This window comes from Schistocerca serialis, chromosome 1, assembly GCF_023864345.2.
Source record: "Schistocerca serialis cubense isolate TAMUIC-IGC-003099 chromosome 1, iqSchSeri2.2, whole genome shotgun sequence".
NCBI classification, from domain to species: domain Eukaryota; kingdom Metazoa; phylum Arthropoda; class Insecta; order Orthoptera; family Acrididae; genus Schistocerca; species Schistocerca serialis.
The window spans coordinates 21,299,487-21,314,004 of NC_064638.1; the positions used below are offsets into that span (position 1 = coordinate 21,299,487).

General features: G+C 40.1%; 1 protein-coding gene across 2 annotated transcripts in view; it reads left to right on the forward strand.

The window, feature by feature from the left end:
- LOC126460849 (ubiquitin-protein ligase E3B) overlaps positions 1-14,518 on the forward strand; it is a 297,274-nt gene that overhangs the window by 32,660 nt on the left and 250,096 nt on the right. For both annotated transcript variants that reach the window (XM_050095948.1, XM_050095949.1), the window contains exon 3: positions 7,380-7,707. In XM_050095948.1, the coding sequence (XP_049951905.1) occupies positions 7,380-7,707 (328 nt within the window). The remainder of the gene's footprint in view (positions 1-7,379; positions 7,708-14,518) is intronic.

The following is a 14,518-nucleotide window of genomic DNA, read 5'->3' on the forward strand; positions in this document are numbered from 1 at the left end:
TGAAAACCAGAAAGGCTCCAAGAAGTCAAGCAGAGGCAAAAGGGCTTATCTTTTGCTGACTCGGAGATCTTCTTCAAAGGTGTCACCACATGATACCCTCATCCGGACGACCTCCATGTAGCCGATGTGCATCATCAACCATTTTTCTGCCACGGACTCCGCAGATTGACAAAGGGAGAATGCTGGTGCCTCTGTAGATCTCACGGAGCGAGATCTTCCAGCCCCTGCACTCTGTAGCAGCGAGTCTTCGAAGGCTGGTACTCGGCAGCCACCGAGGTGACACCCCTTCGTCTTTTCCCTTTTCCCCTTTCCTCATCGTGACTCTCCTTCGGTGGAATGTTCACAGCCGTTGATACAGCAAAAAGGATTTATGGATGCTCTTGGAATCACAGCATACACTTGTTTTCTGCCTCCAGGAAACAAAATTGCATTCTTGGGAGTGCTTTCTGCTCTCACATTTCTTCCCAGTCCACTTTGACCTTCCCCCCCAAGGATGGCATTCCACCTCATGGGAGAGTCAATATGCTCATCCGAGATGACTTTCGTAGTCAAACCATCTCCCTCCCTGACTACCTGGCTTCGAGCTGTTGCAGTCTGTATTTTCCTTCCTCTCTTGACCTTTTCCCTTTGTACCATTTACATCCCTTTGTCATTTGATGTCATCAGGGCAGACTTCCTCCAGATTATTGGGTAACTCCCTCGCCCCTTTCTGCTGCTCGGTGACTTTAATTTGCTCCATCCCCTTTGGGGCTTGCCTAGAACCTGTCAGAGAGATACCCTCGTGGCTGACCTTTTCAGTCATTTTAACCTCATCTGCCTTAACATGGGAGTGCCCATGTTACTTTCAGATTCCACTCATACCTATTCCCATTTGGACCTATCCTTCGGTACTGCCCAGCTTCCCCATCATCTCGAGTGGTCCTTTCTCTCTGACACGTACTCGAGCAGCCATTTCCTGTGTGCTGTGTGATTGGTGGCTCCTACCCCACCTTTGTGCACACCCAAATGGCAGCTTTTTAAGGCTAACTGGATACCTTACTCCTCCGTGGCGACCTTCGATGAACAGCATTTCCCCAGTTGTGATGACCAGGTAAAATATCTTACAAACGTTATCCTTACCACCTCAGAACATTCCATTCCTCGCACTTCCTCCTTACCGCACCATGTCCTGGTCCCTTGCTGGACTGAGATGTGCTGCGACGCAATTTGCATGCGGTTACATGCTCTCCGCACTTTAAACCGTAATCCTACAATTGCCAGCTGCATTTGTTACAAACAGTTGTGTGCACAGTATTGTCGCATTCTTTGGGATAGCAGAAAAGCTAGCTGGATTTTCTTTACTAGTTCTTTTAACAGTTCCACACTATCTTCCATCATGTGGGTCAACCTCCGATGCCTGTCTGGGACCGAGGGCCATTCCCCAATTACCATCCTGACTGTAGTAGATGATGTCATAGTTGACCCTACTGCTTTCTCAAACACCTTGGGCCACCATATTGCGGAGATCTCGAGCCCCACCCACTATCACCATGCCTTTCTCCAGCGGAAACAAGTGGAGGAGGCTCAGGCGATACCCTTCTCTCGTGAGTGCTGCAATACTGCCTCTACTGTGACGGAGCTAGACTGTGTTCTTCATCCCTAACCTCACCCTAGGACCAGACAATGTTCATATTCAGATGTTGCAGAACCTTTACCTTGCAGGCAAGCACTTTCTCTTTTATGTGTACAATCTCACCTGGGCAGAGGTCATGTTACCCAGACACTGGCTTGAACTCATTGTCATACCCATACCTAAGCCCGGCAAGGACAAACATACTCCTACTAGTTATCATCCCATTTCTCTCACCAGCTGTGTTTGCTAGGCGATGGAACGTATGATTCATGCCCGCGTGGTATAGTGGCTCTAATCTCACAATTTACTAAACCCCAGCACAGTGCGGATTTCGAGTGCGGCATTTTGTGGTTGACTATCTCCTCACTTTGTTAACCCAAATCGTGAATGGTTTTCTGCGGAAATACCAGACTGTGGCCATGTTTTTCGATGTAGAGAAAGCGTATGATACCTGCTGAAGGACTGGTATCCTCCGTACTCTCTACACATGGGGCTTGGTGGCCGCGTGCTCTGTTTCCTGTAGGAATTTTGAAAAGAAAAGAATTTTCAAGGTAAATGTGTGGGTCCTGCCTTGTCGGACACCTTTATCCAGGGGAACAGTGTGCCTCAGGGTTCCTTCCTGAGTATTGTCCTCTTTGGTATCGCCATGAACCCTATTATGGCCTGTCTCCCACAGGGCATCTCCAGTACTGACAAAACCATTTGTATGAATTTATGGTGGCACAATTGGTTTCTCCCATGATCTTTACATCTTGGGCATGTTGTTCTTCTGTTCGTTGAAACTACGAAATTCCAGGGGCTCATTCTGTATAGGAAACTTTGTTAGTCCTCCCACCTGTGTTATCTGGCAGCCTGATGTATGCAGTCTCTCAGTGTCCTGTGTGTCCTCAGTGGTACTTCCTGGGGAGCAGATCAGACCTCCCTTCTCCGTTTGTATCAGTCCCTTGTTCGTTTGAAACTAGACTGGGTGTTTTGCGTATCTGCACGTCCGTCCTTCTCACCCCATCTCCCTACTATCCACCATCGTGGCATCTGTTTGGTGCCTTTTACACTAGCCCTGTTGAGTGTCTGTATGCCGATGCAGCTGAACTACTGTTGTCGTAGTGCCATGACTTTCTCCTCAGCAGATGTGCATGTCATTTGTCTTCCATGCCTGGCCACCCATCCTACGCCTCCTTCTTTGATGACTTCTTTGATCACCAGTACGGGGTGCGTCTTTCTTCTGTGTTATCTCCTGGAGTTCCCTTTTCTCTTATGCTCCGGAAGTTTAACTTCGTGCTACCTCCCACTTTCCCGATGGGTGTGAACCTGTCACCAACTTGGCTTCGTGCGACAGCCTATGTCCTTTTTTTAACCACCTACGTTCTCGTGTATGTTTGCTGTCTGAGTTATTGGCTGTTTTAGTAAACAATGCATGGGCTGACGACCACGTCTTACTTTTTTATCCATAGTAGCACTATGGGTAAAGACATTTAATCTTTAATTCAGGACCTCCATTTCTCTATGGCATATTTTATGAACCTTTCTCCAAGTCCTTGTTTTTAGCTGTCTTTCCTTCTATCAATTGGGCTTAATGTGTAGTTGTTTTTAACTCTTTTTTTTTCGTAGTGTTCAACAGGTCTGACATGGGCACGGTTATGACCCTAGTGTTTTTTCCCCCCACCCTAAAACAAAACAAAACGGAACAAGAACAAGAGAGGACCCAATATTGATCCCGGTGGCACACCTGCAGTGATTATTCCATATTCTGAAGAAACTGTTCCATTGTGCACAATGTCTTAGTTTTTTAATGCAACCCTCTGCATTTTTAAAATTAGATTGGATGAAGGCCAGTTACCAGCAGGATCTGTGATGGTCTGTCATAATATTGCAACTTCTGTAGGAGAAAATTGTGAACTGCAGAGTGAATGCTTTTTACAATAAAATACTAGTTGGCTGTATTTTGTTATTTAAGGTTTCTATAATCTGACGTGTGAATTGAAAAATAATGTGTTTCATGGAGAGCTAGTCTTATAATCCCAATTGAGTCCAAGTATCTTATTTTGAGAGAGGGGCGTGACAGTTCTTGCATACATAATTTTTGTCAGTGCTGTCAGGAGGAAGTAAGTAATGGAGCTTTTTGTGAAGTATTCATATCTGACTTATTAATGTGCCTTGTAAAGGGGTCTGGCTGACAGTAGTGTATTTCAGGCCATGTAGAAATATCATGTTTGATAGTGATGTGTTGCGTATGTGGCTGAATACATTATATATATGTGCAGAACTGTGCTTGAGATATTGTCAACTAACTAAAAGTTTTTAGTTTAGAGGGAATTACATACATTCTTAATTTCTTTGGAAGAGCTTGGAATAATTTAGCTGTAAATATGAGTCATTGCTTCTTGCATATACAGTTGAACTTTCTTATAACGACATCGGTTCAGTGACAACTTGCCTATAATTTGGTGATTTCTATGGTATGGCCATATTCCTCGTAAGGAACTTACGTCTCATCCTTGCTTAATATGACAAATATATACGTATGTACCTTGTATATGTCATTTTCAGCCTCAGTTAGCAGCAATATTTTCCAAGACTTAGTGTACTGTTGTTGCAACATGGCAACCTGACATATCATTCTCTCTGCCCTTCTGTCAACAATACGAGCCGTATAGGTTCCTCACCTCACTATCATCCTAGCCCATTCATGCTACAGTAGTGGTCAACACTATGTGATGTCAGTTTCCATAACAATTCGTTATGCAGTGCATGCATTTTAGAACAGCATGGCCAGTGATAGAAAAGTTTTAATGGCGGAAGAAAAAGAGAAAGTGATTCGTTAAGTCGAGAATGCAGCTAAAAAGTTGATGTGTATATCAGTTTGGCCTCGTAAATTTCATAGTCCAAACGATTTGGAAGAACAAGGATAAAATTGCTACTGTGTTTGAACAAAATGGACATAAAATTAAACAGTTATGGAAAGCTGAAAGGAGCAACACGGATGAAGTGCTGCTTAAGTGGTTTAAGCAACAGAGAGGCATCAGTGTACTCATTAGTAGACTTCTCCATATGGTGAAAGCAGAAGAATTTGCCAAGAAATTAAAAGATGAGGAATTTGTGTGCAGCAGTGGCTGGACTGACAGGTTCGGTTCAAGCAACAGCACAACATTTCTTTTGGCAAAGTGAGTGGTGAAGCCAAAAGTGTGAATACTGAAACAATTCAACAGTGGCTCACTATCATGTGGCGTACAATTCATGAAGGACATGCAGACAAGAGAGGCGTTTTCTTTAAACTGACACATGACAAAACACTGAAATTCAAGGGCAAAAAAAGTGTTGGTGGCAAGTTATCTAAAGAATGAATAGCAGTTCTGGTTTCTGCTAACACAGATGGAATCGAGAAGAAAAAAATACTCATCATAGGTAAATCAGAAAATAATCATGTAAGCTGAAATAGAAGGCGTTGGGATTGGGAGTTGAGAACTCAGAAAAGGAAGATACTGGTTCTTGTTTACAACTGTCCAGCACATCCTGTACTCTCTGGTCTGGAGAATATTAAACTCATTTTTCTTCCTGCAAATACAACAGGCTTATTGAAGCCCATGGGCCAGGGAGTAATTAAGAGTCTGAAAAGCCACTATCATAAGCTCATATTACTGAAAATGATACAATACAATGAGAAAAGCAGAATTCATGTATTACACTGATAGGTGCTGTCAGATGGAGTACCAAAGCTCGGAGCTAGGTCATGCGGGAATCACAACTGAGGGAATAAATGCTGCCGAAACTAAAGACACATTCGATGACATTGATGACCTGCCACTATCTTCTGAATTGCTGCCTGAAATCAACTGTGATATTCTCAGTCAATGCAACTGAAATGTATGCAACAATAGATGATGTTGTTGTTACATCCTAAGTACAATTGAAGAGGAAATTGTAAATGAAGTGAAGAATTAGGGCCACAGTGACCATGAAGTGAGCTAGAGAGGTGAAAAAGAAGAAGAGGAAGAAAGAAATAAAGTGCCTAGCCCTACTGTGAGTGACACTTTAGAAGCCATTAGAATTGTGAACATGTTCTATGAAGCTAGGGAGGGGAGCAGAAAAATTGCAAATGAAATAACGATCATAGGACATAATTTAGAAAGTGTGTAGTGGACTTGACTCCTAAGTAAAGATCTTTGGCGAGTACTCTACATATTACTGTACATTCTATTTTCAAGTAAGCTTAAGAGTGAATACTGAATGTAAAATAAAAGAAGGCTAAACAAGTGTGTTTATTTCCATTTGTCACCACAATATGCTGAATATATGAATCTCGGTTACAACAACACTCATTTATAACAACGTAACTTTTAAGGTCATTTGAAAGTTGTTATTACCAGGTTCCACCATATTCTATTGCTGTATCCCTTAAAGTGGCCATACCAGTCTTCTGTGCTTCTTTAAGAAAATAATTTTTTAAAAATAAAGAACAGGAATCCAAGAGGCAAGTCTGATGTAGTCTACCTATTTTATTGTGACAACACGTCTATTAACAACGCGCCTCTTATTTGCTTTTTTTATGACTAAACATAAATGTTGTAAAATTTTAATGTCTTAAAATTGTATCATCAATAAGCAATATTACTTTTTTCAAAACATATCCCTTGTATAAATGGAACTGTAGTATTAGGTGAAAGTCCAACCTCAACAACTTTGCTTTTCTCATTTTCATAGTTTTTTAATGATTTTTGTTGCTTACTTCTCCATCTTCTTATAATGATATCAGTTACAATGACCACTTGGCTATAACTTCGTGATTTCTGTGTTACAGCCGTATTCCTCATAAGGAACGTAGTCTTATCATTGCTTAATACGAAAAATGTATATGTGTGTGTCTTGTATATGTCATTTTCAGCCTCAGTTAGCAGCAATGTTTTCCAAGACTCTGTGTACTGTTGTTGTAACATGGCAACCTGGCATATTCTTGTCTCTGCCCTTCTGGGATAATGTTTTTAGTTGTTGGCTATAGGGGGCAGTCAAATGAAAAAGAAATAGTTGGAAGAAAAAGTAAATAAACTGTTTATTATTTTAAGTAATCAGCATAAGTTTTAAACAGACGTATTCTCCTTCAGGGAAGGCCCACATGTAACCGAGGTTGTTTAGACTATGCTGCAAAAGTTTTGCTGGGAAGCCCTTACACATCCTGCATACTGCGCCAATCCCTCCCCATGTCATTTCCATATTTTTGGGGTTGTGAAAAAAGGCACGTATGGTTGTTGATTTGGTTTGGATGAAGAGGTGCACACCTGGGTATAATCATGGTTTCATAGGCGACCACAAACATTTTGCCATGAAGGCAATGACTGTCTTGTATCAGAGAGGAATAAATGTATTAACAGTTATGACAATTCCCTTTGAAATAATAAACAGTTTACTTACTTTTTCTCCACCTACATTGTCTTCATTTGACTTACCCTTATATTTACGCTTTCAGCTTAGACTTGGAGACATTGCATACATTTAAATTCTCGGTATCTCACATAAACCCATTTTAAGTAAAAAACATTGATACCATATACATCATCACGGTTTCCATAATTTTGTTTTTTATAGCGTGCAGTTATGTGAGTTCCACATTTGGAACCTTCAGTTTGTGCACCTGTATTTCTGTTGTATCTGTTTCTATTCTGAAACACTAAATGTTGAGTGGTAAGTTCTTATACGCCTACAGACAGAAGTCTCATTTACTATACCTGTTGTTTGTGTTTGAAATGAATAACTTTTTTTACATCATTTATTTCAGGTATTTAGTTTCTAGTCTTGAAAGTGACTCGGTGAAGCTGAGCTATGTCGGTGTAGCCTTAAATAAAGAATATGCGTTGGCCTGGATCTCTCATATGAAGACTATCTTGTGGAAATGCTGCATTTACTTGGATGATCTGCATCCAGAATACCCAGCAGATATGTGCACAATGTTGTTGTATCTGCATACATTAGTGGCCTTTACATCAACTAATACGTGGTTCATACTAAAAGCAAAGCATATGGAAGTGCTGAAATCTGGAATGAATCAACTTTGTGCCAATATTATGGGACATTTGTTCAACAAGGGCTTTTATTTAACATTAAAGGTACATGTTGGAAATATTGTAGATCAAATTATATAACTTAGTTATTCTTGATAAGGTAATGTACTAGATTTTTAAGAACAATTTAAGAACGTGCAGTAACTGACAACAGATAGGTATATGTTACTCACATTTTTATTGTGCTGTTGCACCATTTGTTTGCATATACACAATTGACACTGTGTAAACTTTTTTGTTTTTGTGGGGTGTGTGAACCTAATTGTATTGCTTGTTAATTAAAATATGTAATGTAAATATGCAGTTGTAATTAACTGTGTAACTTGTTGGCACATATTTATCACAAAGTTAGATCTGTTTGGAGGGGCAGTGTAAGGGGAATGTGGTAAATGTATAACATGGTTTACACAAACAACAAGTGTATAGTTAGAAAATATGATGGTGTAATTATAGAAACAGAATAGCCTCAAAAAACGATCTAAGTGTAACTTAACATAATTTGGTAAATGTGAATACAGTCCTGTATTTGCTAGGGAGATAAGTAAAATGTGTTGAAAAGTGATGGAGTGATCAAAAGTTGCTTTGAATGCAGTGTCACCTGATACAGATTGGAGAGAAATTGAGCCAAAAGAAAATTAATATAAAGTCAAAAAAGTTGAACAAATTAGGAATTATCTACAAGATTAACATAAATTCACAATGGCAAAAAAAAAACACTGATTGGACGCACTTCTCCTGGAGCCAACTTTGGACTGTTTTGGTCCACTCGTGATGTTCTTTGATTCCTGCTGCTTCTTTCTTCTGTTCTATCCAAAAATTTTCTTCACAAGACCGCTGCTGCCCCTGAGTCTTGCACATCTTGATTTTTACAGTGTTTCTGTCTTTTGTGTCTTCCTATCTAATAACACTTGTCAGAAACATTTTTATTACAAAGAATATGAAGAAATATGTTCTTTCCTGATTAGAAAATGAACTTGGCTTTAGGCCATCAGCCTCAGTTTTCCTGTGGCACACTGCCTTTTATCTGTCAAAATCCTTGAAAATGCCATTATTGCTTAGCCTTTTGTGGGTTAACTTAAATATTCTGCAGATTTAATTTTTGAAAAATAATTGAAAATGTACAAGGCGTTATTACAAGTGGCCACAGTTCATTTCAGAAATCTAGATCTGGGAAATGAAAGGAGTTTGGCTGCATTCAAAGTGATGAGTTGTGCTTGAACACACAGAATCAAATTCTGTTTTTTGGCACTTGTATTTCTGCATTGAGGAGTTTTGATAGTTGTTGGAAGTGACTTCTTGCCTTTCAAAGTTTGTGAAAGCCTGTGCATTGTGTTTTGTAGTAATTCAGGTGAAGAAAGGCATTGTACTTATAAAAACAGCACAAATTCTTTTTGTTATATCTGTGGAGAATGAACTCCAAAATTGCAAAAATGGAAACTTAATCATCTTGTAAAGAAGAGCTACAAACATTATTTAAGTTAGTGAACAGAAATAGAATTGGGCTCCTCCACATAATCTGTTTGTCATGTACTAAACCCCTTACAGGCTGGTTGTAAGGTTCACATCACATGTCCCTTGCTGTTCCTATGATTTTTGGAGGGGGGGGGGGGGGCAATGGATGACACAGTGGACTGTAATTCTTGTCGGAGAAGAATAATTGGAATCCGCTTGAAATCAAGAATAAAGGTCAATATTCTAATTTACCATCTGCTAAAAGACCTGTATGTCACAGTGAAGAATTTCTGATACCTGTGCCTCCTGACAATGCAACTATGAGTGCAACAAATACAATGGTCAACATCCAGAAGACAGTCAAGGAGATATGTATGCTGACCCAGCATTTTAAAATCTCTGTGAATCAAATATGCTGCAATTTTTACCTTGGTGATCTTGTTGATGATTTAAATTTGTCGAAGCAATAGGCTAAGATTTAGCTTTGACATTAAAAGCATGAAATATTATTCTTTACACTATGAAAGAGGCTTTTTATTGTGACCACCATTTGTTTTCGTGAATATTGAGTTCCTTATGGAGACTGTTGGCCAAAATTTCAGTGTAAATGAGTGGCACTCATCCAAAGATTTCAGGAAAGTCAATCTGAAAAACAGTGCCTATCTGCAGTAGGAATAAATTTCCTTCTGTTCTGTTTGATCATGCTGTTAATCTGAAGGTGATATGTGGGAACTTTAACCTGCTACTCACTCTTACCCAGTTTGAGAAATACAAGTGGCATACATGTGGCAGTCTGAAGTTAACTGCATTCCTTCTTGGCATGGAGCTTGGGTTAACAAAACAAAGCGCTGCTGCTTCCTATGAAAGTGGGTGTCAGCAGAGACAGGGAGTGAAAGAGAGAGAGAGAGAGAGAGAGAGAGAGAGAGAGAGAGAGAGAGAAGAAAGAGGCGTTATTGAAGGAGGAATGGCCTGCTTGAAATGAACTACTGGCTGGACACAAGAATGAGGTGAACACTGCTCTTGTTGATCCCAAAAATGTGACATTACTTTTACTGCACTTTAAGGTGGGTCTCATTAAAAACTTCTGTAAAGCTTTAGACAAAACTTCAAATGGATTCATGTACCTGTGAGAAGTTTCCAAGGATTGATGAAGCAAAAATACAAGGAAGAGTATTTACAAGAATGCAAATTATGGAATTAATGTCTGATGAATGTTTCCGTGATTTGTTGAGTCATGTTGAAAGAGTGGCATAGCTGTCTTTCACAAGTGTCTGCAAGAACTTTTTAGGCAACCGTGAGGCAGGGAAATGTCACAATGTTGTTCAAGAACTATTAATATCATACCGCCTTACTGGATGTAATGTGTCACATAATCTACATTTCTTTAATGATCATTTGGACTTGTTCCCGGATAATCTTGGCACCTTTAGTGATGAATATGGAGAATGATTTCAGCAGGACATTTCTCAAATGTTAGCAAGACAAATTGAGTACCACCACATTGTCTGACAACTGCTGGTCCTTATGAAACAGTGTTCCTGAGGCAGAATATCCAAAGTATTGGAGAAACCAGAAGGAAATGTTTTTAGAAATGATTCCACTCCTTTCTTTACTCTTATGTTACTCATTTCTTTGATTCTTTTGCATGCTGCAGGTTGTTTCTTTCCTGGAAGTCTTATTGTGAGAATTGATCATTTTGTCAGATACTTATAATACGTAGACTGCTGGAAGCATTTACCGAACCATTTATTACATGAAAACTGAGGCTGGCACAGAAATTTTGAAATCAGATCTGGATGTAAGGGCAAATTACCTTCCAGGAACAGTGTGTATTGTTATTGTAACTGAAAGGAGGATTGTTGTTGTTGTTGACCAGTGTAATAATCGCCTGTAGCTTAGTGATCTTAGTAAACTATTTTCTGCATAAGTTACCTTTTCTACTGAGCTTTTAAAGTGAGTAAATGTTCTCTTTGTGAATGCTGTGTTGACAGCTTAAGTTGTGTTTTAAGAATTTTGACCCTTGACCTTCATATAACATCTGACATTCTTCCACGTGTTTTGTATGTTTTTGTGGTCTGCATAGTAGGTTTTTCTTGGCTTAAGGTTTTCCTTGGGACTGTAACTTTTTCTCCATTTCTTCAGTTCCTTTTCTTGATGGTAATGCAAGGTTTTTGTAAAGCTGTGTCACTGACAGTTAATTTCTTAGCTCAATCTCAGTTGAGCGTACCTTCTTTTTGTGAATATTTTTCGTTACATGGAATGTCTGCTGCACTTTTCCTGACACTATTACAGTTCACAATTCAGTCTTGTCCATTTGGTTGTCTGATTTATTTCACATACATACTTGATATTATGAACCTTTACTGTTTTTCTATTCTGTGTGAAGATGTATTTTGGGCTTTTGTTGTTTCTGGTGATGTATGTTAACTTCTCAGATGGCAATCTCTCCTCCAAGATTTTAACTTGTGTGTTTCAGTGTCCTCTAATAATTGCACAGCATCAGTCAATGCTAAGTTGGTGGCAGGAATATTCTTTTTCAGATACAGAATGTTGTTCCGTAGATGCAACCATTCTAGAGTGGTCTCTCTGGAGAGGCCAGACAGACATGTTTCTGAAGAAGGGCAACAGCCTTTTCAGTAGTTGCAGAGGCAACAGTCAGGATGGTTGACTGTTATGGCCTTGTAATGTTAGCCAACATCTACATCTACATTTATACTCCGCAAGCTGCCCAATGGTGTGTGGTGCAGGGCACTTTACGTGCCACTGTCATTACCTCCCTTTCCTGTTCCAGTCACGTATGGTTCGCAGGAAGAACGACTGCTGGAAAGCCTCCATGCGCGCTCAAATCTCTCTAATTTTACATTCGTGATCTCCTCGGGAGGTATAAGTAGGGGGAAGCAATATATTAGATACCTCATCCAGAACCGCACCCTCTCGAAACCTGGACAGCAAGCTACACCGCGATGTGGAGTGCCTCTCTTGCAGAGTCTGCCACTTGAGTTTGCTAAACATCTCCGTAACGCTATCACGGTTACCAAATAACCCTGTGACATAACGCGCCGCTCTTATTTGGATCTTCTCTATCTCCTCTGTCAACCCGACCTGGTACGGATCCCACACTGATGAGCAATACTCAAGTATAGGTCAAACGAGTGTTTTGTAAGCCACCTCCTTTGTTGATGGACTTCATTGTCTAAGGACTCTCCCAATGAATCTCAACCTGCCACCCGCCTTACCAACAATTAATTTTATATGATCATTCCACTTCAAATCGTTCCGTACGCATACTCCCAGATATTTTACAGAAGTAACTGCTACCAATGTTTGTTCCGCTATCACATAATCATACAATAAAGGATCCTTCTTTCTATGTATTCGCAATACATTACATTTGTCAATGCTAAGGGTCAGTTGCCACTCCCTGCACCAAGTGCCTATCCGCTCCAGATCTTCCTGCATTTCGCTGCAATTTTCTAATGCTGCAACTTCTCTGTATACTACAGCATCATCCGCAAAAAGCCATATGGAACTTCCGACACTATCTACTAGGTCATTAGCCAACGTGGCATTTCCATGCTGGTACTGTGAAAGGCTGAAAGAAAGGGAAAACTACAGCCACTACTTTTTTCTTGACTGCTTGCGGCTCTACTATACAGCTTACTGATGATGGCATTCTTTTCAGTAAAATATTCCAGAGGTAAAATAATCTGCCATTCTGATCTCTGAGCAAAGAGTGCTCGGGAGAATATCATCACCAGGAAAAATAGAGTGTAAACACAGAATTAAATGGGGATAATAGAGAAACAGGCTAATAATGAATAAGAAAATAGGAATGTGTGTGAGCTACTACGAACAGTGTAGTGAACACACTATTGTAGCCAAGACAAGACATAAGCCAACACCCAACACAGTTCTACAAGTTTATATGCCAACAAGCTCCACAAGTAAAGAGTCAGGAAGAATGTATGATGACATAAAGCAAAATTCAGGAAGTTACATAAGACAAACATTTAATTGTGATGAGTAACTGGAGTTCAGTAGTAGGAAAAGGAAGAGGAAAAATAGTAGAACATGGACTGGGGCAATGAAATGAAAGAGGAAGCTGCCTGGCAAAATTTTGCACAGAGCATAATTTAATTGTCGCTAAGATTTGAGTTAAGAATTGTGTAAGAAAGTTGTATAAATAGATGAGGTCAGTAAACACCGGAATGTTTCGGGTTTATTGTGGGTACCGGTGTATCTCCAAGAGCATTGGTGGATGCATTGTGGTGCAGTCGTTAGTGTCACTGGCTTACGTGGGATGGGTACCAAGTTCTTCTGGTAAAGGATGTCACAGCAACAGAAGAATTCATCAACTGGTGCCAGTGCATTGAGGAAATGCAACAGAAAAGAGTTGGATAAAAAACCATATGGCCGACTCCTGAATGTGGTCTCTATGGCAGTTGTGGATGACCCCCATGAGCTCACCTCTCTCATATACCAGGTTGTAAGAGAAGAGAGACAGCATTTTATTGTAGCCATAACTGTCAGACTGAGTAAGCAAGAGAGAGCAGCCTTAACTTTCCAGCCCATATAACAGTAGGTAATAGAGAATGTTGACAAAGTAGTGTATCGAACTTATGTATGTATCTCTGCCACCAGTCAGCTGTGCCAAAAAGAATGGACACGGCCAACTCAGATTTATGCTGCAACTGTTAAATGACAAACGAGCACCGAAACAGTGCAGGTACAACCAACTCTTCTGCTAAATATAATGCCTAACAGAGGAACAGACCTTTGGAGGACAGAGAACAACACATAGTTATGTTTCCACTGTGGAAGCTCTTGACACATTTTATGCTAAAGCAGAAAGAGAAGACAATTTTTTCAGTGATGGTTCCATTCACACTAGTCAACTGCATATGATTGTAATAGATCTGAGGGAGAAAGCTCATCGCCATACCCTGGATGAGCCCCTCCCACCTTTCATGCACACTTTAGCTTTTCAGTGTCATTGTAAAGAAGCACTAGCCACTTGTCTAGCTGCCAAGTTCAGGAAGATTAAGCAAGTTGATTGTCTGTGGAGTTGAGGCTGCCACAGGTGGAAAATCTTGCCTGGATGACAGTTACCTCGATGTCAGGAAATCTCTTTGGTGTAATCAAAGGTGACCAGCCTCTTCAGCCTGTCAACTCAGGGACTTCTGTTTCTGTGATGTGGGATGCTATCACTTGCAACTAAAGAAGACTTATGTTTTGTGTTATTAAAGCAATTATGTTGAAAGTCGAAAATGTAAATATAACTGACTGACAGTAACATGTATTTCAATAATGACTGTTCTTTCACTTCATCGTTTTGTTAGAGCATAGTCATAATGTTCTGTTCAGATTGGACTTCTTACAGGCATTACGAATGGTCATAGACTGG